A 14692-nucleotide genomic window follows, 5' to 3' on the forward strand; every position below is an offset into this window, starting at 1 on the left:
ACTTCACATTCTCTAGTCTCATGGTCTACTCACCAAGAGTCGCGCCAGCAGCCCCTGGGGTGTAGGGAGTTTCACTAGGGAAAGAAACAGAATAGCATTCATTATGCCAGGCTTTGCAGAGAGTCCTGCTGATGTTATTCACCTATCCATTTCCAACCTGCCCACCAATGTTGAATACAGCTGATAATAATTTGCATTTCCATAGTGCTTTTAGTCTCTGAGCATCTCAAAATGCTTTACAAACAGGAATGAATTCCGCCTCACAGCACCTCTATGAGGTTGGCATTAATTACTCCTTCATTTCACAAGTGGGGAAGCTGAGAGAGAAAGATCAAGTGATTTCCCCAAGGTCACATCAGAATTTTGGTGGCAAGCTGGGAAGAGAACCCACATTTCCTAGCTCCCTCCCATGGCCATGTTGTAATCACAAGACCATCCCTCATTCATTTTAGCCTCCTGATTGCAGACGAGAGAACTGGAACAGACTGAATCTGTTCATTTCATAGGGCCTGGAGAGAATAAATGAAAGAGTTTCTGTTATAAACCTCGTCCACCGTAGGCGAGGCAAGCAGCTTCTTCTCCTTCCTGCTGCTTTTTCTCAGCCAGTTCCCTAAGGCATCTGCAGAGAGGCTTCAAAGTACCAGTGTACTGAGCTGGCACCACATACTCCAGAAGCCTTGGCCATAACACCTGCAGAGAAGAGCGAGACTGTTCAGTACACAGCTATTTCCATTCCCCCATCTCCAGTATCCTGCTGTCTCAATCCCTCCCTGTCATGTAGCTTCTCCTTTTATTCCTCACTGACCCTTCCCTAACCTATCACCTCATCCCCATCATCTCACTCTACCTGTCCGGTGCCCCCTCACTCTGTCTTTTAAATACACTGCCTTGTTTAGTGAGCAATTTGGCTCTCACCCAGAGATGAATCCTCTTTCCCTGCATTAGAGCATTATGGAACTATTTAGATAGCACCATAAACTCACCCAGAACTTTACAGACCTATATAAGGCACAGTTCCAGCCCCAGTATCTGTTCAAATCCAGGATCACCAAATCTAAATTTCAGAAGGGGGGGTTCAGACAGTGGAAAGAATTAAGGGAAGATCTCTGCAACATGATTCCTTCCAGGTAAGTTGCTTTATATCTTTTCTCTAATGTGAACCACATACTCCATGATGAAGGGGTCACACCATCCCTGACATGAATTTGACATGCTGTTCCTCCATTATGCTGACTGTGCAAAAAGCTTCCTTGTGGAGAGGTACAAGGAACGTAAGGAAGAATGTCCCTATTTCAAGAAGCAGTAGCAATAGGTCACTTACTTGGGACATTCCACTGACTGAGGTGTCCAGACATTGCAGGATGTCAATGCACAGGGTTTGGATAGTCCTTTCTTCCTCAATAGCCTGGGTGAGAAGTTTTGTACCCTGCTGTGAGATAGCTATATAGAACTTATGAGCTAGTAGCAAGACACTGGCTATAGAATCAGTGTCCTTCTCTTACAAAGCCATCTTGAACATTGACCTATGCCTGCTTTTATATTGCACCGGAAGTGCACAAACGTCTGAAGGGAAGAGCATAATAGAAACTCCTAACTGGTGGGTCAGATCCCAGGCTTAGGAAAACCCTAAAGTGAAGGGAATGATTCACTGAACACAATAGAGTTCCCCCAACAGTGTTAAAAAATTTTAAATTTGAAAAACTGTTTCATCTTTTTATCTCTGAGGAAAAATATTCAGTCTCTGCCCAATGGAAATAAATATGCAGAACCAGGGGGGTCCACTCTGTTTGTTCTGATGCCCCAACCAGCTTGGGTCATTCTGTGTGTAGTGAGTGTGATTCTATCAACAACTTACTGTAAAGTTGAACTGTTTATGTTAATACATATCATGGATCCAGTCACGGAGCACAAAGTGTCTGGAGCCCCTGGCTGTGTCCATGGATAGAAATACGGATTGAAGATATTTTTAAACTAGTACATGTAGAGTAGAGTATGTAGTGAGGGAAATATGCAGCAAGCTTTTCCAGGCTCCTGACAGTCTGGGATGCAGCCTGCATAACCTCGGTGTTTTGCTGATAGTTTAGGTATGCTTCAACAGCCACAGAATTGGGCATCATTATGTTCTCTGGAGAGTCTATTGAAAACAAAAAGATGTGCTTCCTTGTACAAGAACATTTCACTGAAAAATGGTGTTTTCAGAATTTTCAGTGTCTCATCAGAGGTTTGAGCAACCTAGATGACTCTGTTAGATGTAAATATCCAGTGTGAGATTCTGATCTCTGTTACACTAGGATAAATCCAGAGTAACGCCACTAAAGTCAGTGGAGTTACCTTGACTTTACACCAATATAACTGATCAGATTCTGGCTCTAATCATTCAGTCCAGCTGTCCTTGAGTCAAAACTCCCACGGAAGGCAAGGGGAGCAATCAGCATGCAAGAATGGTAGGACCGAGTCCTACGTGTTAAGAACTCTCCTTACCAGTTTGCTGGTGGACACACTGAACTCGTGGAAAACATATGCTACCATATCCCATGCTGCACAATTCTCCACACTTCCTGAACTGAGCAGCCTCCTGATGAAATGAAGAACTGCCTTCCTCACCTGCAAGGGTAGAGATTACACACATGAGTTCTTGTTATCCCTTCTGCCTGAAATAGGAGATAGGATATGAGAGTCCTTATGCTTTTGAGTTTATCTCCTTGGATTATAAACATGGCTACATTTAACACTGGCAGGAGAATGACATGCCTTCTCTAGTCTGCAGTCTCTCCCCTGGATCTGAATGAAAGCTCCACCCAGATATCCATTCATCCCATATCATTGAAAAAAACTGAAATATTTCACTGCTCCACACACAATCTTACCTTAGCATTCTGATCACTGAGAGTGGATTTCACTGCCTTCACAATCAGAAACTTTTTAACTCTTGTCTCGGGCACTGAAAGATAAGGAGAGGTGTACAGTACTTCTTTGTTCCACTCACTCACTTTCCACATTGGAATTAATCCTGGATTTCAAAGGGCCCTATTTAAGAATAGTACCGAGCTTCTCTCATCTACAGAATCAGTGGGAAAAACATAGGACCAGACTCTGGTCTCAGTTACACCAGTGTAAATCTAAAGTAATTCCACTTCTATAAATAGTGTCATCATACTACCATGATGGAAATCTTATCAAAGCGTTAGATAGACTGGGGTCACTGAAGTTAATCTGTGTTTACACCAGTATAACAGAACTCAGAATCTATAGTGTATAATACTGATGAATATCGAGTCAGGAGTCCTATTTTATTTGTATCTGATTATTGTTAACATGCATTAGCCCCAAGTTAACTTCTGTATTTGAAGTTGAAAAATACCTTGGGCTACATTCAGCACTTAGTTGAACCTGTTGATTTCTGGGTGGCCATACGGGGGTAACTTATAGCAGCATTTGGTTCCTTAGTGGAGATCCAAACCACTGGTGACTGTGTGTTATAGAGCCTCAGTGCCCCATTTGCAGAGGCGATGAGTCTGTTACAGCCCTGCCGTGCCTACAAAGCCTTGGTTCTTTAGCTCAATCTATAGTAGCTCATGCTTTTAGCTCTGGATCAGGGCCGGCTTTAGGCCGATTCCCCCGATTCTCCTGTGCCTAAGAGGGCCCTGCACTCCACGCCTAACAGGGCCCCGTGCCCAGTGGCCTTTTCAATTTTTACTCACCCGGCGGCGCTCGGGGTCTTTGGCGGCACTTCAGTGGCGGGTCCTTCACTCCCTCCGGCTCTTCGGCAGCACATGAAGGAGCCACCACCAAAGTGCCACCGAAGACTCGGAGCGAATGAAGGACCTGCTGCCAAAGACTCGGAGCGCCACCTGGTGAGTACAAGTCCCACGAATCAGACCCCGCACTTCCTAAAGCCGGCCCTGCTCTGGATGTCCCCAACTTAACCCTCAGCATGTCGGCCAAGAGGGCAGCTGGCACAGTTGCTCCTGTGTTACTTACAGTCGGCACCAACAATGGCACTGAGCAGATTCAAAGAGGCCACACGAACAGCCTCATTCTCAATCTCCAGCTGCGAGTGCAGAAATGCTATCAGATCATCAGGAGAAGAACGGGCTGCAAGGGAACAAATCACGTCCTCACTGACAACAGAACTCTTATTCTTACCATACCTGACAAGGAAACCACTGTGCAAGTCAGAGTCTCTTCCCCTTACCTAGCAGAACTACACAATCCAACAGCTCGGCGTGATTTTCCGTGCTGAGCGGCTTAGCTTGAGAACAGATCTGTGGGAAGAAGGGAAATGGTCAAAGAAAAACTAATCAGAAGCAATTGAAAAGAAAATGTTCAATTAATTTCTAAGCTTCCACTTCCTACTTGTCCAAATAGAGATCTGAACCCCAGGTAGATGGTACTGAATGCACAGCAAGAATCAAACACAATGACCAATACATTCGATAAGAGAAGCTAAAGGGTTTTGAGCAGCAGAGCTGATCTAATCAAGACACAGCCACAGTTTTTACTATACAACTCTGACTCCCCTGATAATTGGCTTATGGTGAAATTGCTTTACAAACTGAGCTGGATATTAGCTAAGAAAATGAGACCGCTACCTGCTTACTCTTGAGCCTGCAGAAATCAGTAAGGCATGAGGAGGTGCCCAGGCTCTGCACTATCATTCGATAGATTTTTATTGTTAATATGCTTCAGATCTGCTGTGCCTAAACTCAAGGGATCCAAGCAAAACCACCCCTCACCTGGTTGTGCAGAGCACTGCAGATGGCTTGAAACTTCCTTTTAGGTAGAGGGATCTTATTTTCAAAAGAGACCTTCAAGAGCTGGCTCAGACTCTGCAACAGAGGGTGAAAGTCAGATGGTGGCACACACAGGAGCAATATGTAGTGATTGAAGCAGCTTCAGGGGATTCCTAGATTCCAAGGCTGGAACGGATTATTGCCCTCATCTAGTCTGAGCTCCGGTACAACACAGGCCATAGACCTTGCCCAGAATAATTCCCAGAGCAGAGCTTTTAGAAAAACATCCCAATCTCGATATAAAAACTGTCAGTGAGGGAGAATCCACCTCGACCCTTGGTAAATGGTTCTAATGGTTAATTATCTCACCATTAAAAATGTACGCCGTATTTCCAGTCTGAATGTGTCTCACTTCAGTTTCTAGCCATTGGATCAAGTTACACCTTTCTCTGCTAAACTGAAGAGCCCATTATAAAACATGAATCCCTCACGTAAGATATTATAGACTGTCATTAAGTCACCCTGTCACAGGATAGGTCCACCCTGTCAGGGTGGTACCAGGTTGTGGAGGAACTGAAGTAGATCTGGGGCGGCCCAACTGGCCTAGTCTCCCTAGTCACCGCAGCAGTCCTGGCTCCTAGGGCAGCATAGCCTAATGGTCGGGATCAGTGCAGCAGCCCTTCGGTGAGGGTCCACAGCCCAACAGCGTGAGTCACTAGGGCTGCCCTTCTGGGTATGGCAGTGCGGCCTAGTGGCCAGAGTCAATGGAACCGCCCTTGGCAGCAGGGCAATGCGGCCTAGTGGCCAGAGTCAATAGAACCACCTTTTGCGGCAGGGAAGTGTTGCCTAGTGGCCAGTCCTTCTCCACTGGCTCCTACCTATTCCACAGGTCCCAGCCCAGGGCCCTGTCTTGCCGCAGGGGTATCTGCCTCCAGCTCAGCGGGTATCCTTCCCAAACATGCCGAGTCAAAGCCTGGTACCTCAACTGGATCAGTGCTTAATCCACCTAGGCTACTTCCCACCCATTCTTCAGCAGCTGGTAGTCTCTGGGATTCTGTGGTCTCTCCTCCATCTCTGGCACTGGGTGGCTGGGGGTTGGTTGCAGCCACAGTCCGGCTGGCCTCTGAATCCTGGAGCACTGGCAGTCTCTCTGCAGGAGCCTGCAATGCACCTCTGCTCCCTTCGGCAGTCATCTCAGCCTGAGCTGAACGGCTCTCTTTTATATCCTGGTTCCAGCTGAAGCATGCCCAGCAGAGATGAGGGGGCATGGCCTCCTCCGCCCACAATGTATGATTAACCCCTGCTGAACCAATGCGGGGTAGGTAAACCCCATCACGCACCCTTTTACTTTCTGTTTGTTAAACTCAATAGTTTTAGTTCCTTGATTCTACCACTATAAGGCATGTTTTCTAATCCTTTAATCACTGTGGCTCTTCTGTCAATATCCTCTCCAATTTATCAACAGCCTTTTTGAATTGTGGGCACTAGAACAGGACACAGTATTCCAACGGTAGTCACACAAGTGCCAGATTTAGAGGTAAAATAACCACTGTGCTCCGACTTGAGATTCCCCTTTTTATGCATCCCAGCTTTAGCTTTTTTGGCCACAGCGTGAGTTCGTGTTCAGCTGAATATTCATCATGACCCGCAAAATCTTTTTCAGAGTCACTGCTTCCCAGAACCACATCCCCCAGCATGTTATGTATGGCCTAAATTCTTTGTGCCTAGATGCAGACATTTACATTCAGCCGTATTTAAATGCACCTGTTTGCGCCCAGTTTACCAAGTGATCTAGGTCACTCTGAATCAGTGAGCTGTCCTCTCCATTCTTTACCACTCCCCAATTTTTACCTCATCTGCCAACTTTACCAGTGATGGTTTTATGTCCTCTGCCAGCTGATTGATAAAAAAGGTGAAAATCTAAGGGTAGGTCTACACTTACCCGGTAGTTCGGCAGCGAGCGATCGAACTTCTGGGTTCGACTTATCGCGTCTTGTCTGGACGCGATAAGTCGAACCCGGAAGTGCTCGCCGTGGACTGCGGTACTCCAGCTAGACGAGAGGAGTACCGCAGAGTCGACGGGGGAGCCTGCCTGCCGCGTGTGGACCGAGGTAAGTTCAAACTAAGGTACTTCGAACTTCAGCTACGTTATTCACGTAGCTGAAGTTGCGTACCTTAGTTCGAATTAGGGGGTTAGTGTAGACCTGGCCTAATTCCTTCCTGCATCTAAACACTTTTCTCCTTTGCTGCTTGAAGCTTCCAGAATGTCTCTGACGCCATCTACATATTTTACTATGTTTAAGCAGTTGTGTAGTGCCCTGATGCTATCAAACAAGTCCATGATGCGTTGGTTCCCTCCAAATCATGGGTATTTCAGCCCCAAAAGTGACCACATACTCTGTACCAGAAACCTTCAACCAACAGAGATGGTGAGTAAATATCACTACCAAGTAGTTATAGCTGTCTCATGACTTCATTTACCACTGTGTAGCCCCACTGAAGACAGAATATGGCCCCTTACTTCTTCTCACGTGGTACTGAGGGTAGATGAAATAGAGAGAAGAGGGGAGTGAGACAATATCTTTAATTAGATTACCTCACCCACCTTGTCGCTCTAATATCTTGGGACCAACATGGCTACAACAGCACTGCATAGAACGGTAGATGAAATAGACATGCAATGCTTTTATATCGATCTAGTTACATAATCCAAAGAAATCACCCTCAAGCCTCCTTAGTATTAATTTTCAATCATTGACAGTTGGCTTGGTACTGACCAGAGACAACATAGGGCAGCCCCTGCTCTGAGCAGCTTATGATCTAAAAGAGAGACACAGAGTTGACAGGATGTACTGGGAAATCACAAGGGGGGAGTATTTTGTTGGGGAGGGGGGCAGATGATTTGTTTTTTATCTCCTTATCATCCTCCCCCAGGAAACAGAGGATGCTTTTCATAAGAGGCATTTACCTACAAATCTTGTTGCCTAGGTCACCATGTGTATAAACCCAGAACTCGTGTGGATATTTATTATCTAACAAGTCACTGTCTAGACCAGGAAACCCCACTGGCAGCAAATTCCTCGTGCAGTTCATACATGCACACACATAGACCTCACCTTGGTGATGTGAAAAACATCAATGTCCTCCTTATATTGTTCAAGGACCCATGAGATCAGTTCAAATACCCGATCGTGATGCTCCTCTTTGTGTAGCAAGAGGCTCATCATGGGACCAAGGGCTTTGATGATGGCCTGCTTGAGCTGCATAGATGAGACACAGAATTTATGTTCCTAAGAATTCATTCAATATCATCCAATGGGCACACCTTTTCTACTTCTAATGAGTGCAACTTCCCTTGTTCCACTGTAGGAATGGCCCTATCTCAATATTTCCTGGTAAAGAACCGGGACTCGTAGGGTTGGTTTCAGGATTATATTCTAATGCACCTCACAACTACACCAGGTGAAATATTCCCCAGATTAGTAGGCATTCTCGGCCAACTCAAAACTGCTGTAACTCCACTGGGGCTGAATGGACTTATATCAGGAATTAATTTAGCCCACTATCCCGTGTTCATCTGCACATTAGGTGCATAACACTAGAATACATGTACACAGTGCACAGACAGAATTTCCATGATGTGGTGACATTATAAATATATGGGTTTTAGATGTTTTACATGACACTCTGTTCCATCCAAAAGGACCTACCATTAAATGCCATCATCACAAAGAGTGACAGACACATAGAATTTAACATTACAATTTCTGCTAAAGGTTTAGAAAGCCAGCAATTCTCACCTCCAGATCCTCACAGGTCAGCCAGTTGCTGGTCACATGACATTGTAAAGGAATAATTCTATCGCAGAATTGCGATGCACCCATTCTGGGGAATGTGCCCTTTTCCCAGTTAGTAAAATATACATGGACTGCCATTGACCATTTTTCCAGAACTGCATGGAAGGAGAGAAGACAGGCAATGTGAAAAGGACATATTAGTAACGAGGAGAAGTTGCTTTATCAGTGAACACACCCAGGCCTAAAGTTTACTACACAGCCTTTGTGTCTGTTTATTTTAAATTATATCCATGAGTCATAAAGGGCCTGAATTTACAAATGCTCAGCGCCTCCTGCAAAGTACGGAGCACTCTCAACTTCACTGAGTGCCACGGCAGCCAAGGAACGCAGCACCTGGTGCAATCCAGGGCAGGGAGCATAGTTTGGGGCCTGTTTGCAAACTTGGCCAGTCACTTAAATCTGTACCAAGACCCCCTAAATATCCATTTTGGCCACCTACAGTAGGTGCTGCACTTACCACCACAAAATGCTTGTCTCAGCCTGCTGTCCTTGACTAACTCCAACACAAAGAACATGCACTTCAGGGTAGTTTCCACATAAGGGATACACTCAAGTGCTGCAGAGAAAGGCCAGAAGAGAAGGAAGAAAGATAATCAGCTGCTCTCCGCCTTCTTACAACACAGAAACACCGTGGGGCAGGATGCTATGGGCTCCTAGGTCATTTTGTGCTGCATAAGCAGAGCAGAATGGCTTTAAAGCAGCCATTGAAAGCCAGTGGGGGATTCACCCTGAAGAGGGGAATCTTCCACCAGTGTACAGCTGTGCCCGATGCCCAACTCACTCCCAGAGTAAGGGGAGAGAGCACTGGGGCGGGATGGGAAGTGGGGTGGAGAAGAGCTCCACTAGACCTGATCTTCCACTCATTCCCATCCTCAAGGAACTTCAGTCAGGGGCATAAGTTAGAGCTTGCACCTCCGTCTGGATAGCTCATGATCTGGAAGCCAAGAACTAGCAACAGCAGTTAATCTTGTGTCTCTCCCACACACACCCGCGTGCACACACTCAAACAGAGCTCTGTTTAGCTGTAACATTTTTAGGTAGAGAGAGTAATCCCCTGTCCTTAAATGAAAGACAATAACTTTGAAACAACAGATGGAAGTTACCATACCATAGGCTGATGACAGGTTGCCCAACGTAATGAGAATAAACTCATCCAGTGTTTTCAGATGACACTGCAGCTCGCACATCACCTCATGGAAATAGCAGCGTGCCAGGGTCACTAAGGTGTTGCTAGCTGCCAATTTTAGTTCATTTGTTGCTTCCTAAAAAAAAAGAGAGAGAGAGAGAGAGACTGAGGTGACTGAAGTCGGTTGCACTAGCCAGAGTTGTTTATATGAGTCAAGTCCTTATTTCTGTGCATAAGTTGTGAATGAAGCCTCCCAACTTTCTGTGGCTAGAGTCATTAGTCATAAATATTCATCGAGTCATTTGACTAAACAATTTTCAGCCTTTGAGTTCCTTGCAAGCTGCTTAGTTAGACTATTTACTATTAGCTACTTGTGGTGGATGTCATATGATATTTTTCCCTGCTCTTCCCTGAGGAGGTAGTGAGACATAGACTGGGCAGCTTCAAGATATTCAGAGAGCTTTCCTGGAATAAACTGTCCCCAAAAGGAGGCTGACTTCCTTTGGAACAAGAGAGGGATGTTTCCATGGGTTTTCCTGCTGGCAAACTATATTCTAAATCCAATGCTGCTTCTTTTGGAGATAGCTCAGATTCTGTCTGTCTTGGGGCTTTATACTGCCACTTATCGTGATAGTATCAGAGCGCCTTCCACATAACATCAGGATCAATAATGAAATCCCTAGTAGACTTTGGGAAAGACTTGCTCATTAAGAAACCATAGGCCTGTCTCTGTGTCTGATATCGTGTGTCTCGGGTCCTGATCCTGCAAAGCACTTAAGCACATGTGTAACTTTCGCATGTGAGTTCTCCCATCCTATGCATGTGCACAAGTGCTGTTTAGGACCTGGGCTTTCGTCTGGAGGAAGGTGTGGGCCTCTAACAGGAGAATATATTTTTGTTTCAGTATATAGTTTACCCCCTCAAAAAGAGTTTTAATTAGTTAAAGCTTTGGAGCCTTTGATCAGTATCTCGGGAGAACTAACTTACCTGAGTCTCTCTCATGTGGTTGGAGGCCAGGGTTATTATTTTGTTCAGTAGCCTTCTCTCTAGGCCCCCGGTGTCCTGCTGTAATACTTTCTCCAGGACACAGTAAATATCTGCTCTGTTTTGCTGGGGACAAAACATAAGAGAACAAACAATTGGGAAAAGTTTTTCTTGATGACCACACAGTAATTTGGCAAATAAGCCCCTGCCCTACAGAGTTTACAATCCAAACATGAAATGACTAGCCCAAGTCTTATCATAACAGAGCAGGTCCGTGGCCAGGAAGAGAATCCATCTCTCCTGAGTCATTATCCAGAGTTCTATCCACTAGGCCACACCGACTCCTCAGCCTGCATTGGCTTAAGTGGTGTAAAACATGCCATGCCCTCCAATCCCCGCATTTAGCAGCACTTCAGAAGCAGCCGAGCAATTTACATATTTTAATCTTCCTGGAGAGAAAAGAGCCAGAATAAGCCTCCTTCACTGCCCCCTTATCTAGTTCATTTATTTAAAACAAACAATACAAATGAGCACCTTGCCCTTGCTCTATCCACTCCAGACAGAATTTGTAAATTTGTAATTACAAAATACCCAACTCCCGCAGTAAGTCCTCAACAGCTCCTAGGGGAAATTAGCTCAGCAGTTAGATCTACAGTGACAGTCGCACACTCAAAGGTGTCTTTTATGAGGCCCATCAGTGTAGAAATTCACAGATGATACTAAATATGGAGGATTCAGAGTAGCAGCCGTGTTAGTCTGTATCTGCAAAAAGAACAGGAGTACTTGTGGCACCTTAGAGACTAACACATTTAGGTGAGCATAAGCTTTCGTGGGCTACGGCCCACTTCATCGGATGCATGTAGTGGAAAATACAGAAGGAAGATATATATACACAGAGAACATGAAACAATGGGTGTTACCATAATAAGGAGAGTGATCAGTTAAGGTGAGCTGTTGTCAGCAGGAGAGAAAAAGAACTGTTTGTTGTGGTAAGGAAGATGGCCCATTTCCAGCACTTGACAAGGAGATAAAACTTCAAAAACAGACTCCAACAAGAGACTGCTGAATTAGAATTAATTTGTAGATTGGACACCATTAAATTAGGTTTGAATAAAGACTGGGAGTGGATGGGCCATTACACAAAGTAAAACTATTTCCCCATGCTTATCTTCCTCCCCTCCCCCCAGTTCTTTATATCTCCTTGTCAAGTGCTGAAAATGGGCCATCTTCATTACCACAACAAACAGTTCTTTTTCTCTCCTGCTGACAACAGCTCACCTTAACTGATCACTCTCCTTATAATGTGTATGGTAACACCCATTGTTTCATGTTCTCTGTGTATATATATCCACTACATGCATCCGATGAAGTGAGCCGTAGCCCACAAAAGCTTATGCTACAATAAATTTGTTAGTCTCTAAGGTGCCACAAGTAAAGTGGGCAACAAAAATGATTAGGGGGCTGGAGCACATGACTTATGAGGAGAGGCTGAGGGAACTGGGCTTGTTTAGTCTGCAGAAGAGAAGAATGAGGGGGGGATTTGATAGCTGCTTTCAACTACCTGAGGGTTGGTTCCAAAGAGAATGGAGCTTGGCTGTTCTCAGTGGTGGCAGATGACAGGACAAGGAGCAATGGTCTCAAGTTGCAGTGGGGGAGGTCTAGGTTGGATATTAGGAAAAACTTTTTCACTAGGAGGGTGGTGAAGCACTGGAATGGTTTACCAAGGGAGGTGGTGGAGTCTCCTTCTTTGGAGGTTTTTAAGGCCCGGCTTGACAAAGCCCTGGCTGGGATGATTTAGTTGGGAATTGGTCCTGCTTTGAGCAGGGGGTTGGACTAGATGACCTCCTGAGGTCCTTTCCAACCCTGATATTCTATGATTCTATGAAGTACTCCTGTTCTTTTTGTAAATATGGAGCAGTTGTAGTATCATTTGGGACAGAGAAAAAATAAAGAGGGACACAGAGAAATTAAAAACCTGAGCAGAGAACAAGATTCATTTCAGAAAACTGCCACATCTGGAAAGGAGGTAGAAGTAACTGACATAATGGGAGGGAGAAAAGTGGGAAGCAACAAGTGCCCTGGGGGTGACAGTGAAAAACAAAGTCAACATGTATATGCAAGGTGTGATGGCTCCCACAAAGAGCCATGTGGGTTGGGTCTTTTACACACAGGGATGATGGTACAAAGCAGGAAGACACCAGTTCCTCTCTGTTCAGCTGAGGTGTGACTGCATCTGGATTGTTGCATTTTCTAGCACCACATTCCCAGAGAGATCAACAAATTGGAAGTAATTCATGGGGGAGCAAAAAAGAATGCAGGGTGGTGGCTGAATTGACTTTTGAATAGAGCCCTGCAACCTGACCCAAATCCTATGGGACCTGACTACAGGCGTCAGGGTCAGGTTGGATGAGAAAACCCCTCTTGGGCTCGGGTCAGCTCGGCTCTCCTCCTTTAGCCCATGGGATCGGCAGAACCGTGACTGCATGTTCTGCCAGCCATCACCTCCTTTCTGCGCTGCATGCGCTGTGGAGTGAGGATGCCGAGGAGTCACAGCATCTCTCTCTCTGCAGCACATACCCAGGGGGCAGAGGATGAAGCCATTGCTGCACATTGTTGCCGCTCCCCATGAGCAGGATGCAGTGGCAGTATCTGCAGGGCCGGCTTTAGCAAGAGCGGGGCCCAATTCCTGGGGCCGTGGCTTGCCGCAAGCCCCGCCCCCAGGAATTGGGCGCCGCTCCGGCCGGAGCTCCAGCCGGGGTCGTGGGGCTTGGGTCTGGCCCGGAGCCGCTCAGCCAGGGCCGGGCTGGAGCTGAGCCGGGGGGCTGGGCCCGAGCCGGGCCGGACCCGGAGCCGAGCCGCAGGGGCCGGGCCAGACCCGGAGCCGCTCAGTGGGGGCCGGGCTCGAGCCGCGGGGGCCGGGCCGGACCCGGAGCCGAGCCGCGGGGGCCGGGCCGGGCCCGGAGCTGAGCCGCGGGGCCTGGGCCGGAGCCGAGCCGAGCAGCCTGGACCGGCGCCCCGGGGCCGGAGCTGCTGGGGCCGGAGGTGCTCGGCCAGGGCTGGACTGGGCCGCGCCACGCCTCCCCGGAGCCCTTCTCACACCCCCCACCACCCCAGCTTACCTGGTGCTGCCTGCCCGCCCCTGCTTCTTTTCAGACTTCCCGCGAACCTCTGATTCGCGGGAAGCAGGGGCGGGGGAGGAGCAGGGGGTGGAGCGTTCAGGGGAGGGGAGGAGAGGGAAGTGAGCTGGGGGCGGGGTGGAGAGCTGCGGCGCGGGGCCCTCTTGGAGTGGGGCCCAATTCAGCCGAATCGGCTGAATCGGCCTAAAGCCGGCCCTGAGTATCTGGTTTGGGGGGAAGGGTTGGGATCAGAATGGAAAATGATTCAACCCTCTCAGGGTGAGGTGAGTGGGCTTGGGGCCAGTTCAGGTTGGGCTTAAAAATTGGGCCCGAGCAGACCTCTGCTTCTGCAGACAGACTGAAAGAGCTGTCTATGGCAGACGCGGCCAAGGGATGACTATGAGAGAGACATGATAATACCATACAAGTATCTGAAGGGTGTGAACACCAAAGAGGGAGAGGAATTTTTTAGTATAATACATTTAGGTAAAATTATGAGTAATGGGATTAAACTAAAAAAAGACATACAATTTAATAACAGGAAAAATGCCCCAACTGTGAGACAGGTCTATTAGGCTATGACATAGTCTTCCTAGGAAAGTGATGGAAGCTCAGTCATTAGGGGCTTTTAAAATTAGTTTGGCCAAAACAGTGGAAAATGGTCACTGGGAATGCTCCTGCATTAGCAGGGAAATGGACTGGATGATCCAATAGGTCTTTTCCATCTCTGTCTCCTGCGAGTCTCTAAATCTATGTGACCTGCATGCCAAGGTCATAAAGCACTTTGGAATGTTCAAAGCCAATCAGATCTCTTGACTGGCTAAACATTCCAGTGGTTCTGCTTGAAAAGGAATGCTTCTGCACACTGCAATCATA

General features: G+C 46.8%; 1 protein-coding gene across 1 annotated transcript; it reads right to left on the reverse strand.

Moving 5' to 3' along the window:
* Positions 1–510: 510 nt before the first annotated feature.
* LOC135977073 (maestro heat-like repeat-containing protein family member 2B) lies at positions 511–8679 on the reverse strand. The gene is made up of 9 exons (XM_065576029.1): positions 8534–8679; positions 7850–7993; positions 4737–4829; positions 4196–4265; positions 3982–4095; positions 2868–2941; positions 2482–2604; positions 1322–1405; positions 511–690 (listed from the first exon to the last, which is right to left on the reverse strand). The coding sequence occupies exons 1-9, from the start codon at positions 8666–8668 to the stop codon at positions 538–540; spliced, it is 990 nt and encodes a 329-aa protein (XP_065432101.1). The 5' UTR covers positions 8669–8679; the 3' UTR covers positions 511–537.
* Positions 8680–14692: the final 6013 nt, after the last annotated feature.

The sequence above is a fragment of the Chrysemys picta genome, chromosome 22 (genome assembly GCF_011386835.1).
Source record: "Chrysemys picta bellii isolate R12L10 chromosome 22, ASM1138683v2, whole genome shotgun sequence".
NCBI lineage: Eukaryota > Metazoa > Chordata > Testudines > Emydidae > Chrysemys > Chrysemys picta.